Below are 14,835 nucleotides of genomic sequence, written 5' to 3'. Positions count from 1 at the left end.
TCTTTCTTTTCCAGTCAAATTTCACGTGGCACATCTCTACGAGGTTCAAGGAAAATACAAACTCGCTAAGGAACATTACGAAGCTTTGCTCAAAGAAAAATCACTACCGTCACACCTCAAAGCTGATATTTGTCGACAATTAGGTAAATATTTTCAAGTTGAATAGTTTTTGACAATTTTTCAATACTCTCGAATCTTTCGAGCTCTGGTGCTCTTCTCTTGAATCAAACCAAAATTCTATGAGCTTCATTCTCAAATATTTCGTCACTTCCCGAACAACAAATGTTCGAGAATTTTTGTCCTTCAATTTCTCCCTTGCATTTTCGAATTCCATATTTTCATGATTATTTCCTTCCTTCTCGAGTTGCAGCCTCAGATTTTCGCGGATCAGGAATAAACATTAGAGTTTCGTTGGCTTAAAAATTCCTTCCACTCAAAAAATGTGTTGAAAAACTTTTAAAATTTTCTTTATCGCTGAGTTTTAGGCCTGTCGGAATTGTGCAGCTCGTTCGATGACGTTTCAACAGCTTCCTCAAGGATGATGACCCGTTACGCTACACACAACCTCCACCCCATCTCTCGCTTTCATTTGCTCGGTGTACGAGCTGCCAGCCTAGGATTTGGTTTAGGGTTGAGCGAGCCTCGGCTCGAGAGTAGCAGACACGTGTATTGATTTATTTTGGCCGGTGTGCAGGGGTGGATGGCTTCGGGGTTGGTGGTCGGGTGGTTGCCCATTGCCGTGGTAGATTGTCAGCAGAGGGATGAGATCGAGCATAGCAAGCGAGAGAAAGAGAAAAAGAGCGAGGGAGAGGAGATCGAGAGGATAAAAGCCCGAAAGCGAAGGAGAGAGAAGGAAGAAACGTGCCTTATTTTCCACCCTCTCATTTCCCTTCGATTTTTCCTTTCGATTAAAAAAGCCTTTTTCTCTATTTATTTTAATCTTTTATTGTTTTAATCCCCCCGTTTTTTTTAACACTTTTTCAATGGGTCTGGCAGATGGTGTGCACACGATTCACATTGAATTCTTCGCAGAAGGCAATTAATTCCTCGTTATTCCGGATTTGTTTTATCTCTTCTCTCACACCGTTCATTTTTCCCCAATATTTTTATTTACTCCGGTTCGGTGGGTTCGTTTACTCCGGAATTCGGACTCGGAAATGGGGCTTTTTGAAATAATTCGATAATCGCGAGCTTTCTGCTCAGTTATTTATTTCTCTAAAGTTCTTTCGTTGCTCCTCTTTGTCAAAAATATTTTGAAACTTTCGAACCTCGAGTTATTCACTCCTCCAACATTATTGGCAGCGATTTCTTCGCACTAGAAATTATTCACGATTAATAAACGATTAATGAAGTTGGCCATTTGATAAATCGCCTATTTATTTCTGGCATCATCGTTTTTCACGAGCTGACAACCCTCGCGAGGCAATTTTTGGCGTACGTGATTTTTGGCCCTGTGGAGGGGGCACTACCTACTTCGGCTCATTTTCCCAGGCTCGGAACCCACTCAAGGGGTAGCAGCGAATGTGCCAGGTGCTCAGGACGATACTGTCGACGATTTTACTTCTATTGTACGAGCTCTCACGAGTTTATAAGTCTGTAAAACGAATTTTATGAGTGTTTCTTTGACGACATTTCGGCAAGCTTGCCAAGCCAAATAAGCGAGGAATTTCTAGTGTTTGAAATCGAAGAAAAAGTGTCAGCATATCTTTCCATCAGCTTTCAAGGCCTTTTCGCATTTCAACAAACTTTTGGTATTCACTCCAAAATCAGAAAATTCGTTTTTTCCTCTCGTCCGAAGTTTGTCGTTTCGAGCGAAGCTCAAAAATGTTTTTCGTCAGCTTCAGAATTCCCAGTTTCAAAGATTCGAAAAATTTCGTTCAAAAAACCAGGAAAATTCGATTCTTGAGCCAATTTTCGTGAGAGATTTACTTTTTTATTTTCAATTAGAAAATCAAATGCTCACCAAATTTCTTGCTCACAAACTCGACAATTTTCTGAATTTTTTCTTTCCCTTTTTCTTCCTAAGTTTTTTGCTGCAATTTCGAGAGGCTCGGCTCAAATTTTATTGCTCCGAGGACAATAATTATTCGAGCCTCTTCAAAGCTACATTTTCCCCGATTTCGTATGATTTTTTCGCGAGTCTTTCGAGAGCTCGAGACAGCACGAGGAGCCAAGTGAAAAGTGCATTTTTATTGTCCTTTCGAGCCCTTCGTCTACGCCTATGTTTACCCTGGGGGTTGTAATTCGAGAATGAGAGAGAAAACGAGACGAGCAGAAAGTGCCAGGGACAATGTGGCTCTGCCCTGGCTCTCTTCTCTCTCTTTACCTCGCTCTCTCTCCCTCGCTCCTTCACTAGCCTCGTATACCTGCAAAAAATCTATTCAATTCCTAGTTTTCTATCGTAGGATCGAGTCCAGGCCGCAGTTAGTCTCGATCCCTCGGGAAGCACGTACACCAAAATTCTCTTGCTCTTTCCATGCGCGCCTCGTGCATTGCGGATTTGTCGATTTTCCCACGCGGCAATTGCGCGCTTAAATTTTCGTGGGTCTTGAAATTTCGGTGAATTTCATTCCCTCGGGATATTCGTGATTGATTTTCGTGGGATTTTCGATCACTCAATCGGTGAATTTTTTTCGAAATTTCTTTTTCCTTCGACAATTTTTTCTTGCAATTTTTCTCAAAAACTCCATTTTTCTGGATTTTGACAAAAATTTTTCGATCCCTTTTTCACGTTACCGGAAAATCGTGGGTGTTTAACAAAATGTTAAAATTTTCGTAACGTTGGATCGACGAATTTGGAATTTTCTGCCATTTTTTTTCTCAGTTCAACGTGAATGTGTTTACGAAAATGTTCCAAAATCAATGTAAAATCGAGTTTCAGTTCCTCTCCTCGAGATTTACGGTTTTTTCGTACCGAATTTCATCGTTTTTGAGGATTCGATTACGAGAGTTGTCTTTTTTCGTGGTTTCCCTTTCGAAAATGCACAAAAACCATGAAGAAAAATCGATTTTTTCATTTCAAATGTCGATTGAATGTAAAGAGCAAAAAAATTGGTTTGATTCATGAGTAAAATTATAATTCAAACTGCCAGTTTTAGTCATGAACTCCAAAGTAGCGTTTAAAATGCGTTCGTTAATTTTGAGATGTTGAAAATGTCGATTTTCCATTTTTCGTTCACTGCCAATGTCAGTAAAAACTAATGCTTCTGATTGGCTTATTTCAGGATGGATGTACCACGTCGTTGACTGCGCTATCCTCGGTGTAACGAGACAACAAAAACAAGCGATAGCGATACACTGTTTGCAGCGCTCGATCGAAGCCGAGCCGAAGAGTGGGCAAAGTCTTTATTTATTGGGACGCTGTTTGGCAGCTTCCGGCAAGGTTCACGATGCTTTCATCGCCTACAGGTAAACCAGCGTGCGACGAAGAGGTGGAAGGAGCAGACAAAATTTCTGAGCATCTCAGCAAAGTTTGAACTGCAAACGAATCTGCTTTTTATCGCGATTATTTATCAATTTTTTTTTTTTTCAAATCAAGAATTTCGAGGTGCCTCTCACCAGAAAGTCATTGGAAAATCGAGAGGCGAGAAAATTCATTGAGAAAAAGCGTTGAAAGAGCTTGAATTGAGAATAAAATGCAATTCTTACTCCTCCTTTGAAAAAATTGTTTCGAAAACAATAATTTGAAAGATTTTTATTCGAAATTTTTGCGTTGCCACCAAATCCGGTTCTTTACATCGCTCTTGTTTCCAAATAATTCTAAAATCGAAAATTCTTTCACCAAAAGTTATTTTCAAATGAAAATAGGAAAGAAACAGATTGGAAGAAACGTCAGAAAAAGGTGGGATAGAAAAATGAAAATTCAATGATATTCACTCGATCAAATGATTTCAGGAACTCCGTGGAAAAGTCCGAGGGCAATGCCGACACGTGGTGCAGCATAGGCGTCCTTTATCAGCAGCAAAACCAACCTATGGACGCACTCCAGGCTTACATATGCGCGGTACAACTCGACAAATCGCATTCTGCCGCTTGGACGAATCTTGGAATACTGTACGAGAGTGTGAGCCAGCCGAAGGACGCGCTCGCCTGTTACGTTAACGCGTCCAGGTAAATGTCGAGTCCGTGGACGATAAAACGTCAAGAAACGAAGAAGGAACCGAGAAGGAGTCGTTGAATTCTCAAAATGTCTGGAAACGTTGATTTCAAATAAAAACGTTAACAGAGCACAAAAGGGGGATCAAAATCTCCGATTTCCCTTCGATTTTTGCTTTCGTTATTCACTGAAATTCTAATCCCCCTCGTAATGGGTTTTGTAGAAAATCATTTTGTCATTTCCATCACATTTTTTCCCTCACGATCTCGTCGAATGAGCAGCCTTCTTTTTTCCCTCAAAGCTTTTTTTTATTTCTCCCTCGTTCAATGCAGATTCGCTCTGTCCCTTGTCAATCTAGCAAAAATTCATGATTCAGTGATCCCCCCACAAGGTAATCCCGAGCCAGTTTTGTCCGCTTTGTTTTCATTCTTCGATCGTCTAATCCATAAATGTATTATATTTTTTCGTATCTCACACATTTAATATAGATCGGAATGCGATGAAATCGAGTCCGTGAGTTTAACGACGACAAACTTGGGAAAGTGTCGTTTTTTTCGAAATGGTACTTTGTTGAGGCAGCGATCAATGAAATAAGAAAAATTGAAATGCAAAACGTCAGTAAAGTCTGAAGAAAAATTAAACCCAAAAATAAGAGAAACTCGATAAATTAATGAGGCAAAAACCTAGAAAAATTTGTGGGAACAGGCCCAGAACCAAAATTGAGTAAAAATCATAAGATTTAAGAGGGAATTGGACATAAAAATTGAAAAAACAAACAAAATCGTTGAAACCAAAAAAATATCTGATGAACAACAAAGTACCAACGATCAAAAGTGCAACAACCTGAAAAAAAAAACTAATCGCTCGTGAATCTGACAATTTGATCGAAATATTTGTTCACAGAGGTAACAACAATACACCAAATTTGGGAAGCACGACGACCACGATCCCAGCTCCAACGACCACGACGAATAACAACAACAACAACAACAACAATAATAACAATAGCAACAACAACAATAACAACAACGGCAATAGCAACAGTGGCAGTCCCTTAACCTCTGGCCTTGGTGGAGCTAAGTCCGGTGGTAACGCACCCATGAACCCGTCCCTTCAACAACGCATTAATTTCCTCCAGAGTCATCTCAGCCAAGCACCTATGCCTTCCATCGCAGTCAAGTGAGATTTCATTTTCCATTATTTTCATAATTTTACTATTTTTGGCAACGATTTAAAAACATTGGCTAGAACCGTGTAAACGGATTTTCTTTTCTCTGCTAAATTTTAAAAATTGTTTGGCTTTCGTAGAAGACGGCAATTGCCGTCGATAGAGGAGGCTTGGAATCTTCCAATAAGCGCTGAAATGTCGAGCCGACAGCAGCAGCAGCAGCAGCAGCAGCATCAGCAGCAGCAGCAGCAACAACAGCAACAACAAGCGCAACAGCAACAGCCGCCGAGCGGCTCGGCGGGTTATAAATACACTGGCGGCCCCTCGGGGCCACCTCCGCCTTATCCTCAAGGACAAGGACAGAATATTAGTACCAAACGATTCAAGGTAAAAACTATTTTTAGTCGGGAGGCAAAATTAACGATGAAAATAGATAAAAATTACTGGGAAGAGCATCGAAAACTTGGGCTTTTAAGGCACTTGCCACTCGTCGAAAAATTTCGTAAAAACAAAAAAAAATGCCATTCGGTAATAATAAATATGAGAGTATGAAAAAACAGTGTGAAATTGTAAAGCCTCCGGAAAAATTCAAAATTTTTATAAAGTTTCAAGAACGTCGGATTAAAATTTTAACTGAAAACGAATGAAAGAATTTGAAATTTGGATGAAAAATGACATTTTTTCGTTATTCCGGATCGAAACTATAATGGAAAATTGAAATTTGTGATCAACAGCCCGGGGAAGATCCGTCGATAGTGCAAGGAGGTCAGCAAAGGCCGCCGCCGTTTTACTTGTCGCCGCAGCAGCTCCAGATGTTGCAATTTTTGCAGCAAAATCACGGCAGTCTGACGCCTCAGCAGCAGGGTCATTTGAGTCAGTTGCAAATGCAGTACAGATCGATGCAGCAGCACCAGCAGCAAATGAGGCTTCAGCAGGCGCAGCAGGGAGGTCAGAGGGGAGGTTTGAGGCCAGGGCAGCCGGGATATCCGAGTAATTATCCGCACGGGCAGCAACCGGGGGTGATAAAAAGTTACGGGATTCCGCAGCAGCCTCAGGGCGGCGGAACTGTCGCTTTGCAAACGGGCTTCACCGATTCGAGTGTCGTTTATAATGCTGCGGCGACCGGAAACACCCAGCAAACTCCTGGCATGCCTTACAAATCGGCCTCCGATCCGAACTACCCGCAGCAGAGGCCTCAAAGCCAGTTCAGCCAACAGTATCAATCGAATCAGTACGGCGCTCAGGGCTACACGCAAATAACTTCGACGACGAGCAACTATCCGGAAGGGGCGGCCGCTGGAAACAAAGATCTCGGGGTTACGGATCAGGAGCTCCAAGCTTTGCTCTCTCAGAACGACATCGCGACCTCTTTCGCCGAGGATCTCCTCAAACATTTCGGCTCCGAAGAGCTTGAGGTCAAAGACGAAAGCTCCTCGATCATGAACAATGGAACCTTGAGCTCCGGGCCATTCTCACCTTCGAATCTCGAGGAAAACAGCAACGAGAATTCCTCCGAAAGGCTCAAAGACGTGAAAGTGGAAAAAATAGACAGCGATAGCGGTTGCTACGATAAAAATCAGGGGAAAAATCTTGCTCCCGATACCGTCAAGTGCGAGGCTACTTCGAGCACGAATAAAATTGAAAATAGTAGAAACGAGCCCGTTCTCAAGCTCGAAAGCCTGTGCGAGCCTCAAACCGAAGCTGAAATAACGATCGAGATGGACGCGAAAAGCGTCCTCGAAGCCTGCAAAGGCCAAGGACTCAAAGGCGTTCGGAATTGCTCGATTCTCAGCGATCGCTCTCCTCCTCCCGCACCTCCCGAACCCCCGAGTCAACGCTTAACTAAAGAACAACTTCTGCCACCTACTCCGAGCGTTTATTTGGAAAATAAAAAAGAGGCTTTCTCTCCGCAGCTTCAAGAATTCTGTTTGAAGCATCCGATCGCCGTGATACGCGGTCTTGCGGCTGCCCTCAAACTTGATCTGGGCCTCTTCTCGACCAAAACTTTGGTCGAGGCGAATCCTGATCACGGTATCGAGGTCAGAACGCAAATGCAACAAACCAGCGACGAGAATTGGGACCCCGTTCAAAGCCGCAAAGTTTGGGGATGCATCAGCCATCGCAGCCACACAACTATCGCTAAATATGCTCAATACCAAGCCTCCAGCTTTCAGGAAAGCCTCAAAGAGGAAAGAGAAAAATCCCAGGGCATTCATACCGCCAACCTGTCCGACTCGGACTCCAAAGACAGTACCGGCGTTGTCAAACGCAAGAAAAATGCTTACGGACTCGCCGGACGACCCGGCTCAAAAATGCTCAGATTTGGCACCAACGTCGATCTCTCCGACGAACGCAAGTGGAAATCTCAGCTTCAGGAACTCATGAAATTACCCGCTTTTGCCAGAGTCGTCTCCGCTGGCAATATGCTCAGTCACGTCGGTCACGTAATTCTCGGAATGAACACTGTGCAGCTCTACATGAAGGTATTTTTCGAAAACATACATTTTTTTTTTTCATTTCCCACCTTAATATAATTTCCCGGATTCAAACAAGTTTTTGCCAACGAAATTTCGATCTTTTTTTTCATAAATCAGTGCCCAGAAGTCGATTAATCCAAATTTGACGTTTCGTATTCTACTAACGATTCGTATTTGGCTTCCTAAGCACTGGAACATGTCGAAAAAAACTAAATTTTCCCCGTTTTTCGACGGGAATCGAGTATTGCTGCGTAAAAATGATTTCGCCACGATTAAACGCCGCTCATATTTTATTTAATCTCTTTCCTCACTTCCGTATCCGCCTCAGGTTCCAGGAAGTCGTACTCCAGGCCATCAAGAGAACAACAATTTTTGCTCCATAAACATAAACATCGGGCCCGGTGATTGCGAATGGTTTGCCGTACCTGACGCTTACTGGGGCGTCATTTGCGCCCTCTGCGAGCGCAATAATATCAATTATCTACACGGCAGCTGGTGGCCCTCGCTCGAGGATCTTTACGAGGAAAACATTCCCGTTTATAGGTTTCTACAGAGACCCGGCGATCTCGTATGGGTTAATGCCGGTGAGTTTTCGAGCACTTGCCGAGCATTTTGAAAAATGATTACGAGACAGTTAACAATTATTATATTTCTCCTTAATCGCTGCCATTATTTTCTATTAAATGGAACGAACCGATTAAAATTTCATAAGAAAAAGCAGGTTCCACTGAAACGATTAGATTATCTCGAAATTTAGTAAATAATAGCGAAATTCGTAAATTTTATTATTTTCTTCAAAATTTAAGTTGAAGATGAAAGAAGCGTTTGAAAAAATTCAAGCTGCCACGATTTTGTCTAATTTTTCATCGTTTCTTTCCCAGGCTGCGTTCATTGGGTGCAGGCAGTTGGTTGGTGCAACAACATCGCCTGGAACGTGGGTCCCTTGACAGCTCGACAATATCAATTGGCGATCGAGCGTTACGAGTGGAATAAATTGCAGTCCTTCAAATCGATCGTACCGATGGTCCATTTGTCTTGGAATCTAGCAAGAAATATTAAAGTCTCGGATCCGAGGTTGTTCGAGTTGATTAAAAATTGCCTTCTACGAACGATGAGACAGTGTTGTTTGATTCTCGAGTTCGTTAAGAACAAGGGCGTCGAAGTACGGTTTCATGGCCGCGGAAAAAACGAGGCTTCCCACTACTGTGGACAATGCGAAGTGAGATTTCTACTTCCTCCCACTTTTATTCCGTATTTTAAAAAAAATTTTCATAATTTTTCATTTCCCTTGCTCTTCAATGACGTCTTTTTAAATTGTTTTTCAGATCGAAGTATTCAACATCCTGTTTATTCGGGAACAAGAGAAACGTCACGTAGTGCATTGTATGGATTGTGCGAGAAAACAGGCGCCTTCTTTGGACGGTTTCGTCTGCCTCGAGGAATATCGTATGCACGATCTCATGGAGGTTTACGACGGTTTCAATTTGCACACTTCGGTGTCGCCGACGAGCCACGGAGCGTCGCAAGCGGCGAGCCAATCCTCCTGAGGTTATATGCAGCACCGATATTTGGATTACCTTGGAACGTTGCAGGATTAAAAGAAATAATTGAAGAGAGAAGAGGAGGAAAAAGGGTGAGGGAACGAAGAAAGGGAGCGCAGCGTTCACGGTTTTTCCGGTATCCGTGCGGATAACGTTTTTTTTCCTACGATAAGCATTATCCACGTACCTGAGAGCAACTTTAAGGAAGTTTAAAGAAAAAAAAAGAGCGAAATTAGCAAGCTCGTAGAACTAGGCAAATAAATTCGAATTCCGGGGAGCTGCGACGTGAAGGGAACGACAAAACTGAAATTTCGGTATTTGATAATCATTGGAAAACGGTACGATCGTTCTCTTGCTATTTTTAGCTTATGAATTTTCCGGGCACTTGAGAATGCCCTCATTTTCGTAGCTTGAGAGCAAATATTTGTTGGGATTAGCAACAAAAAAGGTTTGAAATTTAACGAGAATATCGAATTTCGTTGGATCGAATCGAAAGTTATAATTTCAAAGTTTTTTCTTCGAAAAAAAGAAACAAAATTCCCACTACTGTCGACAGTTTGAACGATCTCGAGAGCGTTTATTAGCTAGCACGATTTGTACAAATGAATTAGTCTAATTTGTGACTTCCTCGATGGTAAAACGAGAGGAAAAGGGCGAGAAAAACAGAAAAGTTTCTCGATAGATGCTGGAATGACGGTCTTTCTTCAGTCCAAAACTTAATTTCGTTCCTAGAGAAAAGGAGCGGGAAATCTATAACCGAGGAAGAAAAATCGAAGTCGATGTTTTCCTCATTCGGGAAAAACGCGTGGAATTTTCGAGGCTCCAAGCAGCTGGATCTCTTTCCCCGTTTGTTTTCGTTCGTTCGAATTTTTATTTCTCACAACGACCTCAAAAGAAACAAAACCAAGAAACCAACAATTTTTCTCGGTGGAATTTGTCACTGCCAATTTCGCTATGAAATACGTAATTTTAAAACACACACCCACACTCACACATACGCGAACCAAAATGCTCAAACGACTGCTCAGAATACCAAGACAAAAACCCAAAAAAATATGAACGAATAGAAAATCGATAAATATATCATAAAAAAAATCATTTCCGAGCAAGAAGTCGTGACGAAAGAACGAAAACGGAGGAAGAAAAAAGCCCCCACGCCCCCGGCCACCGACCTCGCAGGCTCTCGCGAGATAATAAATCGCCGCAAATTCACATTTTTGTACCGAACAAAAGAGAATCTTGTGAAAAGAGAAAAGTTAATTATTGGGGGAAAAAAAAAAAACACAAAAATGAAAGCAACCCAACGAGAAAGAAAATGGTAAAAAATGTAAATTTCGCTTTTGTATATTTCACATCGTAGTTAGAGATTTTTAATAGAAAGAAATAACGAAAGAAAATAATGAAGACAAGAACGAAGAGAAGAAAATTAGCAAATATTAATAGAAAGTGAAAAACTTGTGGATTCAATTATCTCGAGCACTGAAAGAGGATCGCGTCGATCCGTAGTGCCAGATAAATTAAGAAACAACAAATTGTTAAATATACAAAAAAACAATCGTGTAAATTTCAAATATTTTCTAAACCTCCCACGAAACATCGTGAAATCATAATAATAGTGATAAACAAATCTTAATAACAATTAATCGTAACGATAGAAATAATGATGATAAAAATGGTATTGAATATAGTAATGAACAATTAATAATAATAATTCATCATAATATTAATGATAAAAGTAACAAAAACAATGATAATTAATTAGCTTAGATCACATCGTCAGTTCGATCTTCGAAGGCCCCGGAGTATTTTTTCAAAAAAACTTTAAATTGCTCACTCAAACAGACAGACACACACACACACACACGCACGAAAGGCAAATCCAAAGAATCAAGCTTCTGCCCAGAATCATGATGGATGATTTATTGACGAAAAAACTGTAAAAAAATTGTTGAAATTTTGTCCGAACGGTGCGAGAACGAAAAAAATGTTTTTTGCAATGATTTTAGGTGTAATTGTACCGAATAAGTGAACCAAAATATTCGGGGATCGGTATTTGGATTTGGAGACTCGAAGAATTTCGGGATTTTCATTCCTTTGAATTTTTAACTATTTTTCAAAGATTGCCATGTAAAAATAATGACGAAATTACGACTCGGTTGCTGTTTTTTTTATTCAAAATATTTCTCGTTTCTTCAATTTTTCGTAAGAAAATTTCGTTCGAATTCGACGTGTCAAACTTTTTTTTCTTTTTCTTTTTTTTTTTCCTTCAAACGTTTCATTGATAAATCAATAAAAAATCGAAGGATCGTAAAAATCTCAAAGGCAGCAACGTGATTGCCAAACGTTTGTATCAAGGGCCGAAAGTAAAGGAGCGAATTTGTTTTCCACTAGTGAAAAAACTGCTTGAAAAACTCGATTCACCCGCGATAAAGTGAAACGAAAATTTGGCCAAAACTGAGGTGATTCGTCGATGGCCAAACGGTAAAGAGTCTACCGTGATAAGCCCTCGGGGCGAAAAGATTTTTCCAGTTTCCTCTGTTCCCCACGCTCTCCCTCGGAAAGATTCGAAACAGTAAAAGAAAAAACGATGTAAAAAGTGAGAACGAAAGGAGATAAACATTTGACGAGACGATGCACGCGGATATGATCTCAACGCACGATATTGGTAGTCGCTACTTTATATACGATTTGGAATGAAAACGAATTTTAAGGGAAACAACCTTTCTGCCAATATTACCGAGTTTGACAGCATCTTCGATTAATCGTTTTATATTTGCGACTACTTTTTTTCTTTTCTATTTTAAGTATGTGTATATATGTATATAGAGGATTGCGTGGTCGAGTGCAATTACCGTTTATGTCAAAAGTGCGAATCTCGTTTTATTTCGTCGTTATCGTTGTCGTCATACGACTTAACGAATCGCAATAATAGTGAAGAGAGAGAAAAGAAAAAACGAAGTGGACGATAAATCGCAGCAGGAATTACAATTTTTTTGTTTTCCTTTCTTTCTCGTATTCCTGACCAATGCACCGGCAACGCAATACAATAATATATGTATATATATGTACACACGACATATATATATATTGAAATAATGAATGAATCATAAAAACACGAGTATATTTAATATAAATTGTAATTATACATAACGAAAATAATAGAAATTAAATAATAATCGGAGAGGGTGATGAGAATTTTGAAAATTGCGCGATGCCTTCGATTATAAAATAATGGATTATGAGAAAAAAAATAGCTCGTCGACTTTCGTTGCGTCGGGCGGGCGGAGCGGAGGGCTGCTCGCGCGATGGAGAGCTGAAATTGAATGATGCAATTTTTCAAAATATTTATCAAAATTGATGAATTACGAGAATTATCGTTGATTCACGAATTTCTACGATTTTTTTCTCAAGCTTTTCTACTCTCCCCGGGGAGGAGCTCTCGCGCACGGAGCCCGCGATGCATTTCTTTTCCCCCGAAAGCCCCTTTATAGAATAGTTTAGCCAAGGGAAGAGAGAACGAAATGAATTAAAGGGGAAAAAAACGAAAAAAAAACGAAAAAAAAAAAAAAAATACGATTGAAAACAACTTTAGATTTTTATTAGCTCGTCGAAATATGAATTTCGCTGTACATACAACAAACACGCGTCACCGTTGTTTTTTTTTTTTTTTTTTTTTTTCTCCTCTCTCTCCATCCTGAGCGGGGCTTATTCTCTACTTTCGTTCCGGGCTAGAAACGGAATGAACAACATTCATATTTATATTATATTTGTAAAGGTAAAAGAAGAAATCGAGTGAGAAAGAAGAGAAAAAAGTGAAGGAAGCATTGCAAAATACTGGGCTTTTACGATGAAAGAGAAAACGAGAATATTTCTTCGATATTTACTCTCGTATTTTGATAATAAACATGGCGAAAGAGAATTTAAAAAAGCGATGGGAAAATAATAAAATGAGAATGAGAAATCATGACTTTTGGGGGTGGGGACGTTGAAATAATCACATTTTCTCGCAGTTTTGGTCGATAAGGTGTAAATTAAATGAGAAAAATGAAGAAAAAGCCACGAAGAAAAAAAAAACAGGTTATATTTTCGCTAAACGAGATTTTCATTCGATGGAAGAAAAAATAAATAAATAAAAATGGAACGTGAAAATGAGGTAAATTACGAAATCTACGATCTAATGATAAATCGCGTATTTCTATTGAAAATAAAGCTTAAAGAAGAAAAAACACGTGACGAAATGAGCAAATAGATACGCGAAAGGACAAAAGAAATAACCACGAAACACACACACACACACAAATACGAAGATTTTATTTTTCTTTCCGAACGAGGAAATATCATATTTTCTAATTCATCTGTAATTAAACGATAAATACCAATTACGAGAAAAATGCAAATATTATGAAATAAAAGTAATAAAGTGAGCGGTGGAAAAAGATTGGAGAGAGTGCGGCGGCGAGAGACGCGAAAAATGTAATAAAGAATGATAAATAATTTAAATAGCTCCGGTTACGAAACTTTATAACTGTATTTTCACGCGATGAAAGATAAAAAAAAAAAACGAAAAAAACGAAAAAAATGGGGACAACATTCACTGCCAAATTGTGATACACGAGGCCCACCTTAAACTTTTTTTTCTCCCCCCAGCCCTTTCCCCCTCGAATTTTGGAGCGTTTTTTCTCTTTCCGTTGGTTGCATCGATCAGAAAATATCAGTTACCAAGATGTTTATTCGCCCGCCCCCCCCTTAAAGTCCAAAAATTTTTAATCGTTGCAACTCGAAACGAAAAATCGCTCCGCACGGTGAAGAAAAAAGACGTGAAAAAAAAGATTCAGCTAGGAAACTTGGATTTACTTGGATTTTTTTCGAAATGCCTCCAAACGAATATGCCGGTAAATGAGAAATTCTCTCGATAGGGAAGAATGGAAAAAAAAAAAAAAAACGAAAAATTGCGAGAGAATCGATAAAATAAAAAGCACACACGCCAAGTATTTTTTTTAATATTCGAATAACCCGAAGCGCTCTTTTTAAATATACATAATAAAGATCCGTGTGTGTGTGCGCGTGTGTATGTGCTGTGTGCGAATGTAAATTTACAGTGCCTTCAATCATTGACGATATAGAACTAAAGAGAGACCGAAAGATTTTCTGGACCGGACGAAATTCCGGTTGATCGATTAATATTGACTTGAAAAAACTCGATTCACTCGATCAATCGTTATTCCAAAGGCGATTCTTTATCGCGTGACGCGTCCAGAAAATAATCTCATTGGCCACACAACCCTCGTAATATTCGCTAAAAATACACAAAGATATGGAGAAATAAGAAAACAATGGAAATCCAAGACACTGAAAATTGCCTTTGTCGCTAGAAACTCTTTTTTTTCTATTCTTACTTTTCCTCCTTCACTTAACGAAGTCACATATGCATTATTATGTGATATCTCTCCGGAGTTCGGGTTCATCCAGAAACATTGTTTTTTCACGAACGAAGAATAAAAATAATGAGGAAAATGGCATTCGTTGAATCGAAATTCGTTACATTTCTTTTGT

The 14,835-nt window shown here is 39.8% G+C and overlaps 1 protein-coding gene across 2 annotated transcripts in view; it reads left to right on the top strand.

Moving 5' to 3' along the window:
• Positions 1-14,810, top strand: part of Utx (Utx histone demethylase) — a 39,636-nt gene extending 24,826 nt beyond the window's left edge. For both annotated transcript variants that reach the window (XM_043431813.1, XM_043431814.1), the window contains 9 exons: positions 15-143; positions 3,225-3,408; positions 3,895-4,110; positions 5,000-5,275; positions 5,405-5,651; positions 5,999-7,747; positions 8,070-8,325; positions 8,623-8,960; positions 9,067-14,810. In XM_043431813.1, coding sequence (XP_043287748.1) covers positions 15-143; positions 3,225-3,408; positions 3,895-4,110; positions 5,000-5,275; positions 5,405-5,651; positions 5,999-7,747; positions 8,070-8,325; positions 8,623-8,960; positions 9,067-9,288 — 3,617 coding nt within the window. In that variant the 3' untranslated portion in view covers positions 9,289-14,810. The remainder of the gene's footprint in view (positions 1-14; positions 144-3,224; positions 3,409-3,894; positions 4,111-4,999; positions 5,276-5,404; positions 5,652-5,998; positions 7,748-8,069; positions 8,326-8,622; positions 8,961-9,066) is intronic.
• The last annotated feature ends 25 nt before the right edge of the window (positions 14,811-14,835 follow it).

The sequence above is a fragment of the Venturia canescens genome, chromosome 11 (assembly GCF_019457755.1).
Source record: "Venturia canescens isolate UGA chromosome 11, ASM1945775v1, whole genome shotgun sequence".
Lineage (NCBI taxonomy): Eukaryota > Metazoa > Arthropoda > Insecta > Hymenoptera > Ichneumonidae > Venturia > Venturia canescens.
This window is presented reverse-complemented; position numbering and strand designations above follow the sequence as displayed.